The 15,105-nt window shown below is 35.3% G+C and overlaps 1 protein-coding gene across 1 annotated transcript in view; it reads left to right on the top strand.

Moving 5' to 3' along the window:
- Positions 1 to 380: 380 nt before the first annotated feature.
- Positions 381 to 15,105, top strand: part of rxfp2l (relaxin family peptide receptor 2, like) — a 47,872-nt gene continuing 33,147 nt past the window's right edge. The window contains exons 1-3 of the mRNA XM_088596797.1: positions 381 to 785; positions 12,489 to 12,635; positions 14,254 to 14,325. Coding sequence (XP_088452923.1) covers positions 731 to 785; positions 12,489 to 12,635; positions 14,254 to 14,325 — 274 coding nt within the window. The 5' untranslated portion in view covers positions 381 to 730. The remainder of the gene's footprint in view (positions 786 to 12,488; positions 12,636 to 14,253; positions 14,326 to 15,105) is intronic.

Below are 15,105 nucleotides of genomic sequence, written 5' to 3'. Positions count from 1 at the left end.
ACATCTGATTTGGATTGCATTTTGTGTGTTAATCTCATTTCAAGATCATTTCCAATACCAGAAATCAATTTCCAATTCTCACACTTGTATCTGCGATTATTACAATATTATCTCTGAATACAGATAACAGTTTGCAAAACTTGTTTGCTTAATATTTAACTTGCCCTGTCTGCTTAAACAGAAAGTCAGTTGTCCACACAATTCAATTTATGCCCTGAATTTATACTGAAAATGAGAATATGTTCCAAATTGATCTTACCTGATTACAGCAAAAGAAACTGATTCTGTGAAAGCAGGAGAATAAAAAGAATATATTGCAGGATTATCATCAGAAATATCTATTTGGGTTTCCAGAGAAACAGTCTTTGGAATGGCACAAAAACCAAATCACTATCTGTGTGGGTAATAAACTAGAGATGCTATTACTGTTACTTGCCCTATTAAAGAAGCTATACTAAAGCTAAAGGGGAGAACATTAGAAAAGGCAGTATCAGTTTTTTGTAATACAGTGGGCTTTCTGACTCTCTTCTACCTACTTGTGCAGTGGCTCTAAATGAGGCATGTGGTAATGTGACGGTGCCTGTGCTGGGGTGTGTGCATGTGTAAGTGTGTGTCTGTGTCTCTGTGCAAGTGTTCTCATAGAAGCAAAAGCTTGAGGACTCAGTTATACCGTCACTGGGAATTCACTGGCAATTTTGTGAAGCTACAGTAGGAATAAATTAATGCTACTATGATGTTTCACATGGCTGTTTTTTCTTATTTATTTCTTCTGACTACAATGACAGGTAAGATTTTTTTTAAAAAATAATACCAAATAATAATCATCATCATGTCTTCACCTGAACATTCCATGTAAAGGTAAAATAGATTTATTTGAATCAGCTCAAATGCATTGTCATTAGGACTGGCATTGAAAAGAAGGCACAAAAGAAAGATACAATAACAGTAATTTTACCAGTAATACTTTGGGTTTTTCTATGCATTGAAATGTTTTGCACTGTTTATATACAGTAAGTGAGCAGATTTGTGACTTTGTTAATAATATAACCAATGATATTGTCATACACGCCTGGTAAAATTCTTTTGAAATAATTTATGCCGTACTGCTATATACTGTATAAACAAGTTCTTATATTTTGCCACGGGAGTCTTTTTGCTGATGTTTTATGTTTAGATACTTCGATGAGACAAAATATTTAACCTTCATAATACCAATAAAAGATTCGCAAAAAATATTGAAATAATAAAGAATAACTGTATTAGAGGAAGTATTTAAGTAGACTTCAAAAGAAATTGGTAAAACAATGTTTATAAAACAGAATGGCACTTTCAGAAAACTACCGTAATATTATAGACATTACATCACAGGCACAACTAATTTGTTAAGAAGATCTGAAAACTCCTTTTAGCCAACTAGAAAGCAAAATTAGCAATCCAGTGATGTATACATTTCTATAGTTTAATTCAACACTCAACATGTACTGTATTTCAAAAATTAATTAACAGTATCATGATTTACTTATGCATTCCATTAATTTTTGAGAGGCACCAATAAATATACCCATAAGGTAAGGAACTTTCATAAATATTATAATATTCAAGAATACTGTACATGTTATGAGCATCAGTGGCTTTATGTATCATCAAGCACTTGTTTTATGTGAACTAACAGCATCGCAATTGAAAAATAATATTGTTGCAAATGTCATTGATGTAATGATGTTGCTCATTATAACTTAAAATTCCTCTCTCAAAGACACAGCTTGAATTGAATGCGACTGCAAAAAATGTATGTGTTTATGCCATTTTTAAGTGCTTTCGTAAAGCTTTTTTTCATAGCATATTTTCTCAAGAAGTAATGAATGAGTTATTTTGGGATTTCTAATCTAATTTATATCCTAACGAATTTCATTAAATTTGAGGAGCTGTACTACTGTATAATCCACCTTTGGTATTAAAAGGATGTTTGTCTATAACAAAAATCTTGCTTTAATAAGAAATGCATACTTTACAATTAGCCTTTGAAATTATATATATTTATCCTGAGCTCCTTTTGTATACCTATTTGACAAAAAACAAAACATTGTACAATTAGATCATGTGAATAGAAAGCTCCATTTTGACTTCCAGGAGAAGTTGCAGACATGACCAGTGCTATTTGGAGTATCCTTGGATAACAGAGGAGACTATACTGTATAATTATAAATATATATGATATTACATAACCGTATAGAAACAGCCCAGTTTCTAACATACCAGACATAGAAGACTTTGGTTTTAAAAATAAAATAGATATATATAATATATCTGCACAGTGCGCTAAAGGGATATGGATTGCTATTTCCACAAATGTCCACTTGCTAAAAGAAGTAAAATTACTTTCACTCCTTTCCCTCAGTTCCATTTCTCAGTGCAGAAACAGTATCTGTGCATTCTGCAAAGAGTGATTTTGAAACAATCCCATGTTATTAATGATCGGCTCTCAGCAAACAGAGGTGCTTTTGATTGCCTACTTGAATTAACACTTGAACAGTTAAAGGCACGTGTAAATGTAATTGTCCGAATGTTTTTATTTCTGTGGATTAATAATCCAAGTGGCCAGCAATCTGGTTGTATCATAGCTCTAGGGTTCCGTGTTTGATTCTGTCTGTATGAAAGTTGAATGTTTGCATAGGTTTTCTCCAACATCCCAGAGATGGCATTAGGTAGCATTGACTGCCTATTCTAAATTATCCTTATTTGTGGCCCATACTGTATATTGTCTAGCATTTCATCTAGAGTGGAGAGTAATTAGTCAAAGTTAGTCAGTTAATTGTGTCAGTCAAAGTCAAATTAAATAACAGTGCGGTAACTCCTGTTTACACCTTAGACCCATTGAAGAAATAAATCCTTTTTTTAGTAAATGAAACATCTTGAAGCATCTTAGATTTAGGTAGATAATATTTGCTAATGTTGAAAACAACAAATTTTATTACAAATTACAAATTCAAGAATAAAGGCTGTTATAGTACAGTAGTGAACAAAAATTAAATAATTAATCTTTTGAATTAAATTAGAATTTAAGAATAAATTATTGATAAAGGATAGATAATAACTAATGATTGCTTATTAGTTATGGCTTAGACACTTTTAATATAAACTTTCTTAAATTCTCCGTCGATTAAGAAAAGATGCAAACAATACTAAATATAATAACTGAAGCCTCACACCATCCAGACTTTCAATTATATCATATAAAATCTAATAAGCAGGAAATTGTACTCTACTGCTTGTCATTTGTGAAATCAGAAAACAGTGAGAGTGCTAAATTTGTTTTATGGAAAGCTCTAAACAGCCAGGCAAATTTTATAAGAAATACTGACAATGGATTATCAGAGAAATTAAATTCACTTTGCTGAATTATCAAAGCTTAAACAACTGAAATGGAAATAATTGGGTGCCTATTCAAAGCATTCAGGCATTATTTCAGTTTCAGGATACTTTTATCTGTAGCTTTCAAGCTACTTTTAATTCTTCAGATCTGCCTTCAGGTAAATCAATGCTACTTTAATTCAATACTACAGGTTTTTAGTTCGAGATTACATTGAGGTGCCTTTTGTTTGGACAATGGTGAGTCTGGCACCCCAGTAGTAATTATTGGTTATAAGACAAGTCTAAAACTATAGAATAAACTGTATGCACATTGATGACTAGAGTGTTATTGCACTGGGAAACATAATTGATTGCATTAGGCCTGAAATTGAAAATGATATTGAAAGCAACAGTTTTAGATCAAAAGATCAACTAAACACTTTCCTTGGAATTGGAGAAATCTGGAAATGGGCAAAGAGTTAAAACTGTAATTCACACCACAATCCTAACTTCTTGTAGTTTGTGCACTTTTGTTTTTCAAGACATTGTTTCCATTTAGTACATTTAATTTCTCAGATTCTTTAGGGCTTGAAAGAAAATGCAGTCCAATACAAAACGTATGCATTGGTTCCTATTTTATTGCGATAATTTATTTTGCTGATGGAAATGCAAGACTTTTTGAATGATTGTGTGGCGCAAATGAGATATGTACTGCAGTATATATAGTAGAGTAAATTCAACACATCATGTTCATTATATTCTGTAAAAAGCCATAAATTGATAAAAGATAAAAGATTCATAAAAGAGTCCAATTGAATCCTTCAATACCAGTCTCGGACTCCTGTTTCAGAAACTCACAAGTCTTTGTATAAAATGATTCATTTTCTATGGTTTGTTCCCTCGCTTGTGAATTACGGTTCTGTTCTCTGTAGTGTCAGTTGAAATGTCCTGGTTAAAGCTCTAGAATTGTTGATTTCTTTAATGACAACTTGGAAAAAACACAGGTATTCTTCTTCTTAGTATTCTTCTTAGTTTAAAATATCCTAGTCCCTGCAATACTTCAGTGTCTGTTATGCTAAATTACTCAGTACTGATGGTGTTTTTTCCATAACCTGTGTCTTGTTATAGAAAGTATACATTTTATGTCTCTCTTGGCAATACTTAATATTTTTCTAGTACTACATAACTAGACTAATGTAGTGCACTAGGTAATCCCAATTGCAATAACCAAGAACTACCACATAGTCCCCAGGTGCAAAGTAAAATCAGGGTGAATTGCATAGCTACTGACTTCAGGTAATGGCCGCTACTGCTTAGATGTTCCAGAAACTACATTAAATCACCAGATGCTGTTGACTGAATGGGAGTGTTAAAAATACTAATTAGTTAAAATAAGAAAGCAAACCTAGTCTTTTCTGTTTAAATAAAACACTTTCAAGCTATTAAGTAAAATAGTAAAAATTTGAGAAGACATTAGGTTTTTAGTACTTTAGTTTCACAATAAAACATTAAATATAATTACATAAACCTGATGTATGTACGCTAAAATTATCACTCCAAGTTCTCTTAAAAGAACAGACTGATGTGAATGTTGTCATTAAATATCGAAGCTAATGAGCTCATTAATTTTGAAAAGCTGGTATCATTATTTGTCCATTATCATAATGTATTTGTATTGGTTTACGTCGCAGATTTACGTTAGAATATAAACTTCTATGGTAATATTTCACGTTCTCGTAGATTATCCTTCAGGTTCTCATACGTTATATATGCTGTGTATATGCAGAATTAAAAGAATGTACAGTATAAGAATTTATGACAGTATTGGACGAGTAAACTTTGCAAAACGTTAGAGTGGCTTCTAGTTTAATCATTTTGTAAGCTGTGTTTCAGCACGAAACTTCTTCCCAGTTTAATTTAATCATTTGAACAACTGTAATATGTAAATATGCTATTCTAATAATTCTGATGATTAATGTTTTGAGAGAATACACGGAGAATAGCGGGTTGGGTATTTTCTTTATATTCTGATCTCAGATATCTGCCCATTGATCGTAAAAAATGTTATTTAAAAAATTGGGACTTTTCTGACGCCACATTCGATTTCTGTTAACCTTCTGTTGACTTTGGATTGTTTTAAAGTTTCTTGTCATCAGTTTAGCCTTTTCCGCAAAGTTTTAAACTGAACATTTCCATTGCAATGGTGCCATTTATAAAACGCAGTAATGCAGCGTGTCCGATTTTAAATTTCATTCCAGGTATTGTGCGTTGTTTCATCTAAGCACATCTAATGCATTTGACATATAATATATATCATTGTACTCATTATTGAAGTCTGTCAATTAATTTGAAGGGACTTTTTATGTATTAATTAATGTTACCAATTATAAAAATACTTCAAGAGCGTTCTGAAATTGCCATTCCATTATCCAACTTTGTATATGAACAAGACAAGTATTGCACTCACCTTTCTTGATCAGTTTATATTACTAAAATGCTGTGTGATGGAACTGGTTTGTACTGTGAGGTCTGGAGAGGGTCTTCATCTGTATGCTACCCCGATGGTCTCCAGATCCTCAGCTCTGAAGTTTATTTCAATAGTTACTAAATGTTGCACGCAACTGAAAATGGTCCAATGATGCATAATCTAGTTCTGAAGTTAGGCATGTTTGCAGCATACTAATGTCAAATGTTCATGGCAATAGAACTGACTCTAATTGAATTTTCAAAGTATTAAAAAACATATACTGTAAAATATAATGCACAGTCTATGATACAAACAATGTATATTGTGCTTACAAATCTGAAATTCTATTACTCTGCCTCTGCAGTAGCCCTTGTTTTTATCATACTATGGTTTAATTTATCAATCTGAGACAGTTTTATAGTGTTACTTGTGAACAATGCAGTGGTCCTTTTGACCAAAAATCTCATTAAAAACAGAACATCACGTGTATTATTTTCCACCACATTGATATGTTATATACACACTTATGGTATAACTTAAGTGGATTCATTTAAAGGTTTTCTTTATCTCTAAAGCTTCAGAATGGAACTTACTGTACACATATTGCATAGCTCAATGCAAGTTTACAATATGTTGAAGAACTGAAAAGAAAAACACCAAAATAATAAATTGTTAACATGAGTTCTGTTGAAACAAACAAAAGATGTGAGAGTTCTGAGGACCATAATAACCACTGTCCTGGTAAATTAAAAATTAGGATTTTTCCAATTTTGGAAGTGGGTAGGATTATTTTTACTGTAAATGGGTTACTGTATACAGTAATATCGCTGTCTGCATCAGGAAAAAGCTACATGACTCACATTATGAACAACTTGATCCAAATCCTTGTTTTTGTTACTGTATATAGAGCTGCATAAAACATACAGTATATACAGTATATATATATATTGTTGATTTCATCTAAGATTTAATAAATACAAATAACAAAGAAACTCTACTGCTTCTATTGCATTACTTTTGTAGAAATTATGACACTCCAAGGACAAAGCTGTATGGAACCTGTATTGTGTTAAAAACATACTGTATATATACGACTGCTGACGTTGTAGACTTTGACCTTCAGACCTTGCTGTGGCACCCTGCACACCTACGGTTGAGATTCTGCTATTGCTAACCTATATGATTGTCTACGAGATCTGGAAGCTGGGTCTTGAGGCTGGGAGGTCACACGAGTGGTGGCAGAAATGCAACTGTAGTCTAGGATTACTTCCATCAGTCATGTGACCTGACAGCATCATGAACTGAGACACTTCGGCGCTAAGCGGATTTTCTCTACAATACCTATGACGTCCTCTACTTCAGCCAATAATTTTTCTTTTGTTAAAATTATTCAATGTGTTATAACTTTTTATTGTGTAAAAGAGACGTTCCTCTGTTTCATAATGCCAGTGCTGTTGTTTTCTATGTAAGACCATGCATAATCAATATGTTGGTGTTATCGATTATCACCTTCATCAGCATTTCAAGAAACATTAAATATTGATTTGTTCTTTTCATTTATCTTCATTTAAAGAAAAAAAAAGTTATTTCTTTACTAAAGTAGATTGAAAATATTTTTTGTCAAATGTATATTTAAGAAAACATAGACAAATCTTCATTTACCTCAATAGGGAAATTCTGTTCAATAACTCCCCGCAGTTTCACTTCAATTGCAAATTACTTGTGTACCGGAAATACTATATCACAGCCAAGGGTATTGGTGTCTTTAAAATATTTTGCTCATTAAAATCCTGTGTATAGATCTCAATAATGGGTTATTGCCAATTCAAGTTCACCACGATAGGTAGTAATATTGTCATCAAAAAGTTGTGTAGAGACTTCCTTTTCCTATAAAAATTAACATAATCTGTGAGAAACCTTGGCGATACTGAATAACTTTTGGGTGCTTTCTCTCTGGTACAGTGTTTTTGTTTCATGTTTACTGGAATAAAAGGCACAAGCCGATATATGTAATACTCAAATGTAAATGTTCAGCTCCTGGTTTTTGTCACTAAATACCTCAGTTGAAGGTGACATTTAATGGCCAGGGCATATAAAATAAGTTTCCATATTCCTTAGAAACACTGTTTTTGATTCTGCTCAAACCATACTGACAATGATAGAACAAAAGAAATCAAACAGTCAAATGTGAGAGGAAACTGTTTAGCTTCAGAATCCATCTACTTTGCATTTCCTGAATTATATCTGTCAGACTAGGCCTTATTCTCTCTTCAATTAAGATTATTTAAGTTGCTTTCAAACACTATGAAATGCCAGCAGTATTTACATTTTTTAAACTATTTTTTAAATCTTATAATTTTATACCACATTGTTTATTGCGTGTATGTGTGGGGGGCTAAATTTCGTGTCTAAATAAAAGCTTTCAAAACAAGGTCTTTTTTTTAGACATTTAGCTAGAGATATTTTTAGAACTTAATTTGTAAATGAGGGAAATACAATTAGGAAGAAAATAATCAAATTTCTTTTGATGTAAGAATGGGAATGAATACATTGAGTTGCATGCCAAGAGGGTTTCAACCATGGCCTTAGATTACTTTACTTGAGCAGACAAGTGTATGCATCACGGAGAAATCAAAGGACACATGATCTGACATTCACAAGATTCAGAACTTATTTGCTTAATGACTATATGTTAGTAGTTTTAAGTTACTAGCAATTTAATCACGTTTTATCAATGTTTTTTTAGTGATTTAAACCTTTTTAAATGTTGAGACATACATGTACCTTTGTACTGTAAGCTATGTAGTTGTCACGGATGTCGGAATGGACGAACCGTGGTATGGCAGGAAAAAGACCCTATGCGTAGCGGCGAGACAGGGGTTAGCCCGGGCTCAGCTGTTCAGGGAATGCCGCATAGAAAACAATTCCCTCAGGTAGCGGACGTGGGGGCGACCTGGTGCTAGGCGGGTTTCAGGACATCCGAACGTTAATGCTGAGCGCCGGCAGAATGAAAGACCCGGAAATATATAGTCCCAGAGAGAGATAAACACTGGAAGGACAGCAAAGAACCGGAAATGAGAGACAGGACAGAGAAGGAGCGCCCTCTGGCTGCAGAGGGCGTGACAATAGTTGTCACGAAAGCGGCTTTTGACTCCCATGGAGTGCGTTATTAAAGACCCTCTGTGGACGGTATAATCCGTAAAAGAGGAAGGTACAGTACAACGGGGTTGGGATGGGTTGACAAGGCAGGGGGCAGTGACTGTAGTGAGCAGGTGCACGGGGGGTATGAGGTAGCAACCAAGTCCAAGGAAATCTAAAAGGGAAGTTGAGGCGCAGTCCATAATCCAAGAGCAGGGAGATCCATCCAAGACAAATTGTTAAAAGGGGGAACCGGGTCGGACCAGATACTCTGCATCCTGGACCCAGGCGGTCAGGACGTCGAGGAAAAGGCATGCCTTCGGAGAACCCGGAAAAAAGGCAAGCCTTGTGGCGTCCATCTTCCAATACTGAACCCAGAACTGCAGAGACGCTAGGCTTTTAACCAAAAAGCAAACGAGACTCACAAGGAAATAATAGAAATTAATCATAACCGAAAGGGGTAGGAGCGCCCTCTAGAGGAGGGATGTGGAACGTAACAATAGTAGACTGCATTTCTAAATATTCTATTACAAACTGTGCCAGTACAGGTGTGGTAAGCAATGTGCTTTTGCAAGTTTCCAAGATGCAAAAGCAATAATGGAGGCGGTGCGGTGGCTCTATGGCTAAGGATCTGCACCCGTGGCTGGAATGTTGCTGGTTTGAACCCTATGGCTGGCAGAGGAATCCTACTTCCCTGAGCAAGGACCTTAACCCCAACTGCTGCAGGGGTGCCGTATAAAGGGCTGACCCTACGCTCTGACCACAGGCTTGTCTGTGTGTCTCATGTTGAGCAAACTGGGGTATGCAAAAAGACAAATTCCTAATACAAGAAATTGTATATGGCCAATAAAGTGATCTTATCTTAATAAGTGCTTACTTAAAAACACAGAGAGAGTGAGGGAAGTTGTACTAGAAATTATACTGCTAGGAATATTAGAATATGAAGCAATTTGGGCATGTAAAATCCATTAATTTAATACCATGCCTGATCAGCCATATATAATAACCTAATGAGTAGCTTTATGATGTCCAGACATTTGGACATCATACAAGTTGGTATGCTAATATTATGATCAAAGATCAATAGTCTGCCTGTCTAGCAACATGGATGACAGCCCCCTAGATACTGGCACATGGTAATAGTTTTCAGACAAATCCCAATTCTGGAACACATTTGGCAATGGCAGTATAATTGTAATGCTTATAGTTTGTTGACTGTTTTTGGTGTCAATACAAAAATCATTTTAAAAATCTAGTATAGAAGAAATAAATTCTCATAAAGAGGTTAAATGGAATTAGGGTATCGAAGTGTGTTTAGGATAAATATAAAACTGAGACTACATAATAGTTATGATCCTGGCTTAGGATTCAAAGGGAACTGTGTACCATCTCTGGCTAATTTCTCTGACACACTTGTCATGCTGATTAATTCACTGTGTGATAGTGGATCTGATAACAGAATGACAAAATGTATTTCCATATATCGTTCAACTTTGCAAGTGCCGAAAAGAAGAAAGGCTTGATAGGGAAAGCATTTGTTGGTAATTATTGATGACAATTACCTACAGTACTTAACTAAAATTTAAATTGCTACCTCTTATGTCAAGACCAGGTTAGCCCATGGCATTTTTTCACATCACAGACAGGACTGGTTGGCTCTTTAAAGGATTTTGTAATTGAGTCTGTTACATAATCAGTGTAGGACAATGCCCCAGATGTCCAATTATGTACACTGATTTCCACATGTTGTAAATGATTGTTTGATCATATCAATATGAAATGTCTTAAGCTCACTGACAGTTCTTTAGCTCGAAAACCAGCTGAAATATATCACAAGTTTTTTCTCCTTTAGATGTCACGGAGTCACAGAGAACAATAGCAGCAACACTCAGGATGTGCTGCATTGTGTTTTTGCCAGTGGGAGATAAACAGCTACTGTATGTGACTTTACACCAATTGCATGAACATTTGTAAAGACAAGATAAGAGCTTTTCACACACCAGATTTTTGTTTAAATGGCTCTGGGGGCATTGGTTTGCTCCGTGTCACATTGAATTGGCTGGGAAAACTACTGATGTTTAATGTGGGAATGCGTTTGATAACATGGTAGCATCACCAGCGTCTTAACCACAATTATTGCAGTCCTGCAGGTCTAAATTTTTGTTGCCTTAAGCAGGACCAAGCAGGACTTGTGTTGACCTTCATTACGATAAGATATAACTTTATTAGCCTTACACAATTTCTTGCAATAGGAAATAATCTTTTCACATACCCCAGCTAGCTCTCCATGAGACACACAGACAGGGAGAGAAGCTTGGGGTCAGAGTGTAGGGTCAGCACCCCTGGAGCAGCTGGGGTTAAGGGCCCTGCTTAGGGGCCCAACAGAGTAGGATTCCCTTGCTGGCCATGGGATTTGAACCGGCAATCTCCCAGTCACAGGCACAGATCCTTATTCAGGGAGTCACCATTTAACCGTTACAGTCTAAACTTTATTTTCTACAAGCTTCTTTTGCACACCCAGCCACATAAGTCTACTGTATAAACCAGCTCAAACTTTGTCTATTTCCCCTGGAGCCCGCCTTACCATTACTCTTATGCTAGAATCTAGACACAGATTAACACCCCTTTCCTCCTGGCTGTTTTTATACACCATCCAACTAATCTGTCTGTGGGATTGGCCATTTCCACTCAGATGATTTTTATGTTGTTAGTCTTTCCCTCATGTGGAATCTCATTCCTCTTAGTGCCAAATATTCAGCTAAACCAGGTGTGTCTCTTTTTAACCTTTTTGTCTTTAATTAATACGCTAGGTGGCTTTCTTCTGAAGCCACCTCTCTCTAACTCACGAGCATGTTTAACAGAATTTTGACAAGATTTTCTTTATCTGTTTTTTCCAACTGTATGAAGAGCAGGATTATGTACTGTATATGTATTGTATTCAATTTGTATTACTGTTTGTAGCAGTAGTCAGCCCTTGAGATATACTGTTTATTTGTTTCCAGCCTTACAGACATTTTTCAGAACGAACTGTGGTATTACACTAAGTTACTTTTTTAGCAAATACTGTATATTGAAAAAGATGAAATTAATTTAAAGTATTTAATTGTATTCCATTACCACATCTTTTTTTTAATCTTTTAATTAAATTGAACATTTTACATTGCATTCACAGCAGGAATACAAATGTCTGTATTATATACTGTATATGGTATTCTCACATAGACCAGATAAGATAAAAAAAGATTTGTACACATATTATAATTAATGAGCCATTGTATTATTTATCTATCAATATGTCCTTTGCCAATTTCATTTATTAGAGAATTGTAACCGCTGTCATTTAAGATGATTATCATTCAAATATATTTTGTTAGTAACCACCATTTTTAAGGGCTTTTCTGGGACTTCTTTAGTTAAATGTTACATAATGGCTGATACATCAAAACAGTGTGTTTACTTAATGTCATGATGAAACCGAGGGGACAGACCTCTTTGTTCTAGAATAAGAAATGTTTTAGTATTTTTTTTATAGAATCTACAGTTACTCAGGCCTATCCTGGCACTGAAGCTTGCCCTCTGGGTCATTTTCCCTGTGGAAACCTCTCAGTGTGCCTGCCTCAGCTGAGACAATGCAATGGAGTACAGGACTGTGCTAATGGAGCCGATGAGGACAACTGTGGTGAGTCATCTTTGTTGCTTTGGATAAAGGAGAAGCTTTTGTTGATTTCAGCTGTCTAGGGTCTGAAATATCAACTGTTGCACATTTCAGGAAGCCAGAGAATTCCAACATGGATATCTGACACAAGATATCTGATAGAAAGATATTTCCCTTCAGCGCTGACTTGTCACCTAAGTAAAATTTATTAAAATAAATAATTGTGTTGTTAGCTGGAGATGAATGGGGCAACGCAGGGTAGGAGATTGATGTCTTTCCTGTGCTAACATAGGTGGAAAATTGTCTACCTTATACGGTGTGGAAGAAACAGCTGCTAGTGGAAAAGATTTTTGAGACAAAGCAGACAGCTCATACCTTAGCAACATTTTCAAGCAATTCAAGACACCTGCAGTATAAATTTCAGAGCACATACAGAAATCATAATTATGTGCAACAGACCGTACTATGTTAGTTAATGCTGGTATGAAAGCCAGCTTGGCTATAATTCTAATTTTTAGTTACTCACATGTGCTACTAATGACTGTTGACTATTTTGTTTTTGTTCAAAAGTATTGAATTGCTATCATACTGTTTGCTTAAAACTTAAAACTGAGTTTAAAACTCTCTATGAAGCACAGCACTGGGTCAGTGGGTGAAGTTTACTACTTCATTTTCTGTTGTTTTTTAATGCTTTCAAGTACACACATAAGGCAATGTAGTCAACGTGACTCTCACATGATGTAAAAAGAAAGGCATAAGGAAGGAATTCAAAAAGTAGGATTAAAAGGACAGGCTGTTATTGCCAAAATAAATGGTGTCAGACACTGGAGTTCAAAGAACTGTCCTCTGCCATTTCTCGGAGTCCCTCTGTAGGAAACCTGTAAGAACCATCATCCAACTTTAATGAACCTAGAATTTGGGATTTACAAAAGCATTAGCGGAGGACTGCAGTGCAAAGAAATTGATACTTTGCCCAAAGATTATTGCAAAAGGAGGAAAAAGAGAGGATGAGGTGAAAGGGGAAAGTAAAATAGAAGAACTGACAAATTAAGGGCCAAATGAAAAGTCAGAAATTGGTAAAAAGGAATTAAACTAAAGCAGATGAAACACACAGAAATAAGGTAATTCAAAATATTCTTTAAATACAAAGTCATTTTTGTTCTTTAAGTATTTTTTCAGAACAAAATTTTACTTTCGGGCAGCACAGTGGTATACGTGTTAGTATTACTGCGTCGCAGCACTTGGGCCCTGGGTTTAATTCCAGACCTGGGGTGCTATCTGCAGGGAGTTTGTACGTTCTCCTCATGTGTGCGTGGGTTAATCTGTGTGCTCCAGTTTCCTCTCACAGTTCAAAAACAGGTAGGTTAATTGGCTTCTGGGAAAATCAGACCTGCTGTCAATGTGTACATGTTTGTGTCTGTGTGTGCCCTGTGATAGACTGGTAGCCCATCCAGGGTGTATCGTACCTTACACATTTTGCTTGCTGGGGAAGGTACCAGTATCCCCAAGACACAGTTTTGGATAAAGTGCCTAGAAAATGGATAGACGGATAGAAATAAGTACTTATAATGAGAACAAGGAAAGAGACTTTTTCCATAACCGGGTGTTTTTTTTAATTTTTTGCATTTTGTTTTCTTTATAGTTGATAACAGCGGATGGCCTCATCTTTTTGATGCTCTTTCAAAGAACAAATTTGAGGAAGCAAAAGAGTGCTGTAAGTAAAAGAATCCCTTTGGTGTAGTGCTCAAATTCATCTTTTTCTCTAAACTAAAGCAATTTGTTCTTCTATGTGGTGGGGGAGGGGGCATAGCCAGGAGAGAAAAATAAAATTCTGTGTGGTGTGATTGTTTGCTGTGGTTTAACAGTAGGTTTTGTGCTGTCAAGGCTAAAACCTGTGGCAAATAGTAAAATTCAGATCACAAACAATGTGCTGGATGATCTCAGCTTCACCCCTCCCCCAATCCTACTTTACTCAGATGAGGATTTGTATAAAAAAATTGCTCTTAAAGATTAAAGCACTTTCACAAAGATTAAAGTACTTTACGTTCAGAGAGCATTTGCCCACGTTTTAATATTGATGTGTGGACCTGTCTGTCAATACTTTTATCTATTCTGTTTTGAATTCTGAGCATGCTGTATTCCACGGTGCTGAGCATCAATTTAATTTGGATGGAAGAAAATGATTTTGTGCCTCACTTTTTCTATCAGGAAGAACTTAGTAAGCAAGAAGAGGAAATTAACTAGCAGTTTCAATGTCACATACTGTACAATTAGTAATCTTTGACATAACAGATAACATACAAGTAATAATTACATTCAGAAGACTTAGGCATTAGATGTATTAAAGTACTAATAGGATTATACCTGAGCAAGGGTCTTGTAAAAATACCTACTATTATTGTGTTCATGGAAGATAAATCGAAAACACATGTAGTTGCCTTTTGACTTAAAATTGCAACAGACTGCTAAGAGAGAAAAAAATGGAAAAATCAAA

This window comes from Lepisosteus platostomus, chromosome 10 (genome assembly GCF_059453375.1).
Source record: "Lepisosteus platostomus isolate fLepPlt1 chromosome 10, fLepPlt1.hap1, whole genome shotgun sequence".
In the NCBI taxonomy this organism is placed as follows: Eukaryota; Metazoa; Chordata; class Actinopteri; order Semionotiformes; family Lepisosteidae; genus Lepisosteus; species Lepisosteus platostomus.
Note: the sequence above shows the minus strand (reverse complement) of the source record. Positions and strands in the feature narration are given on the sequence as shown.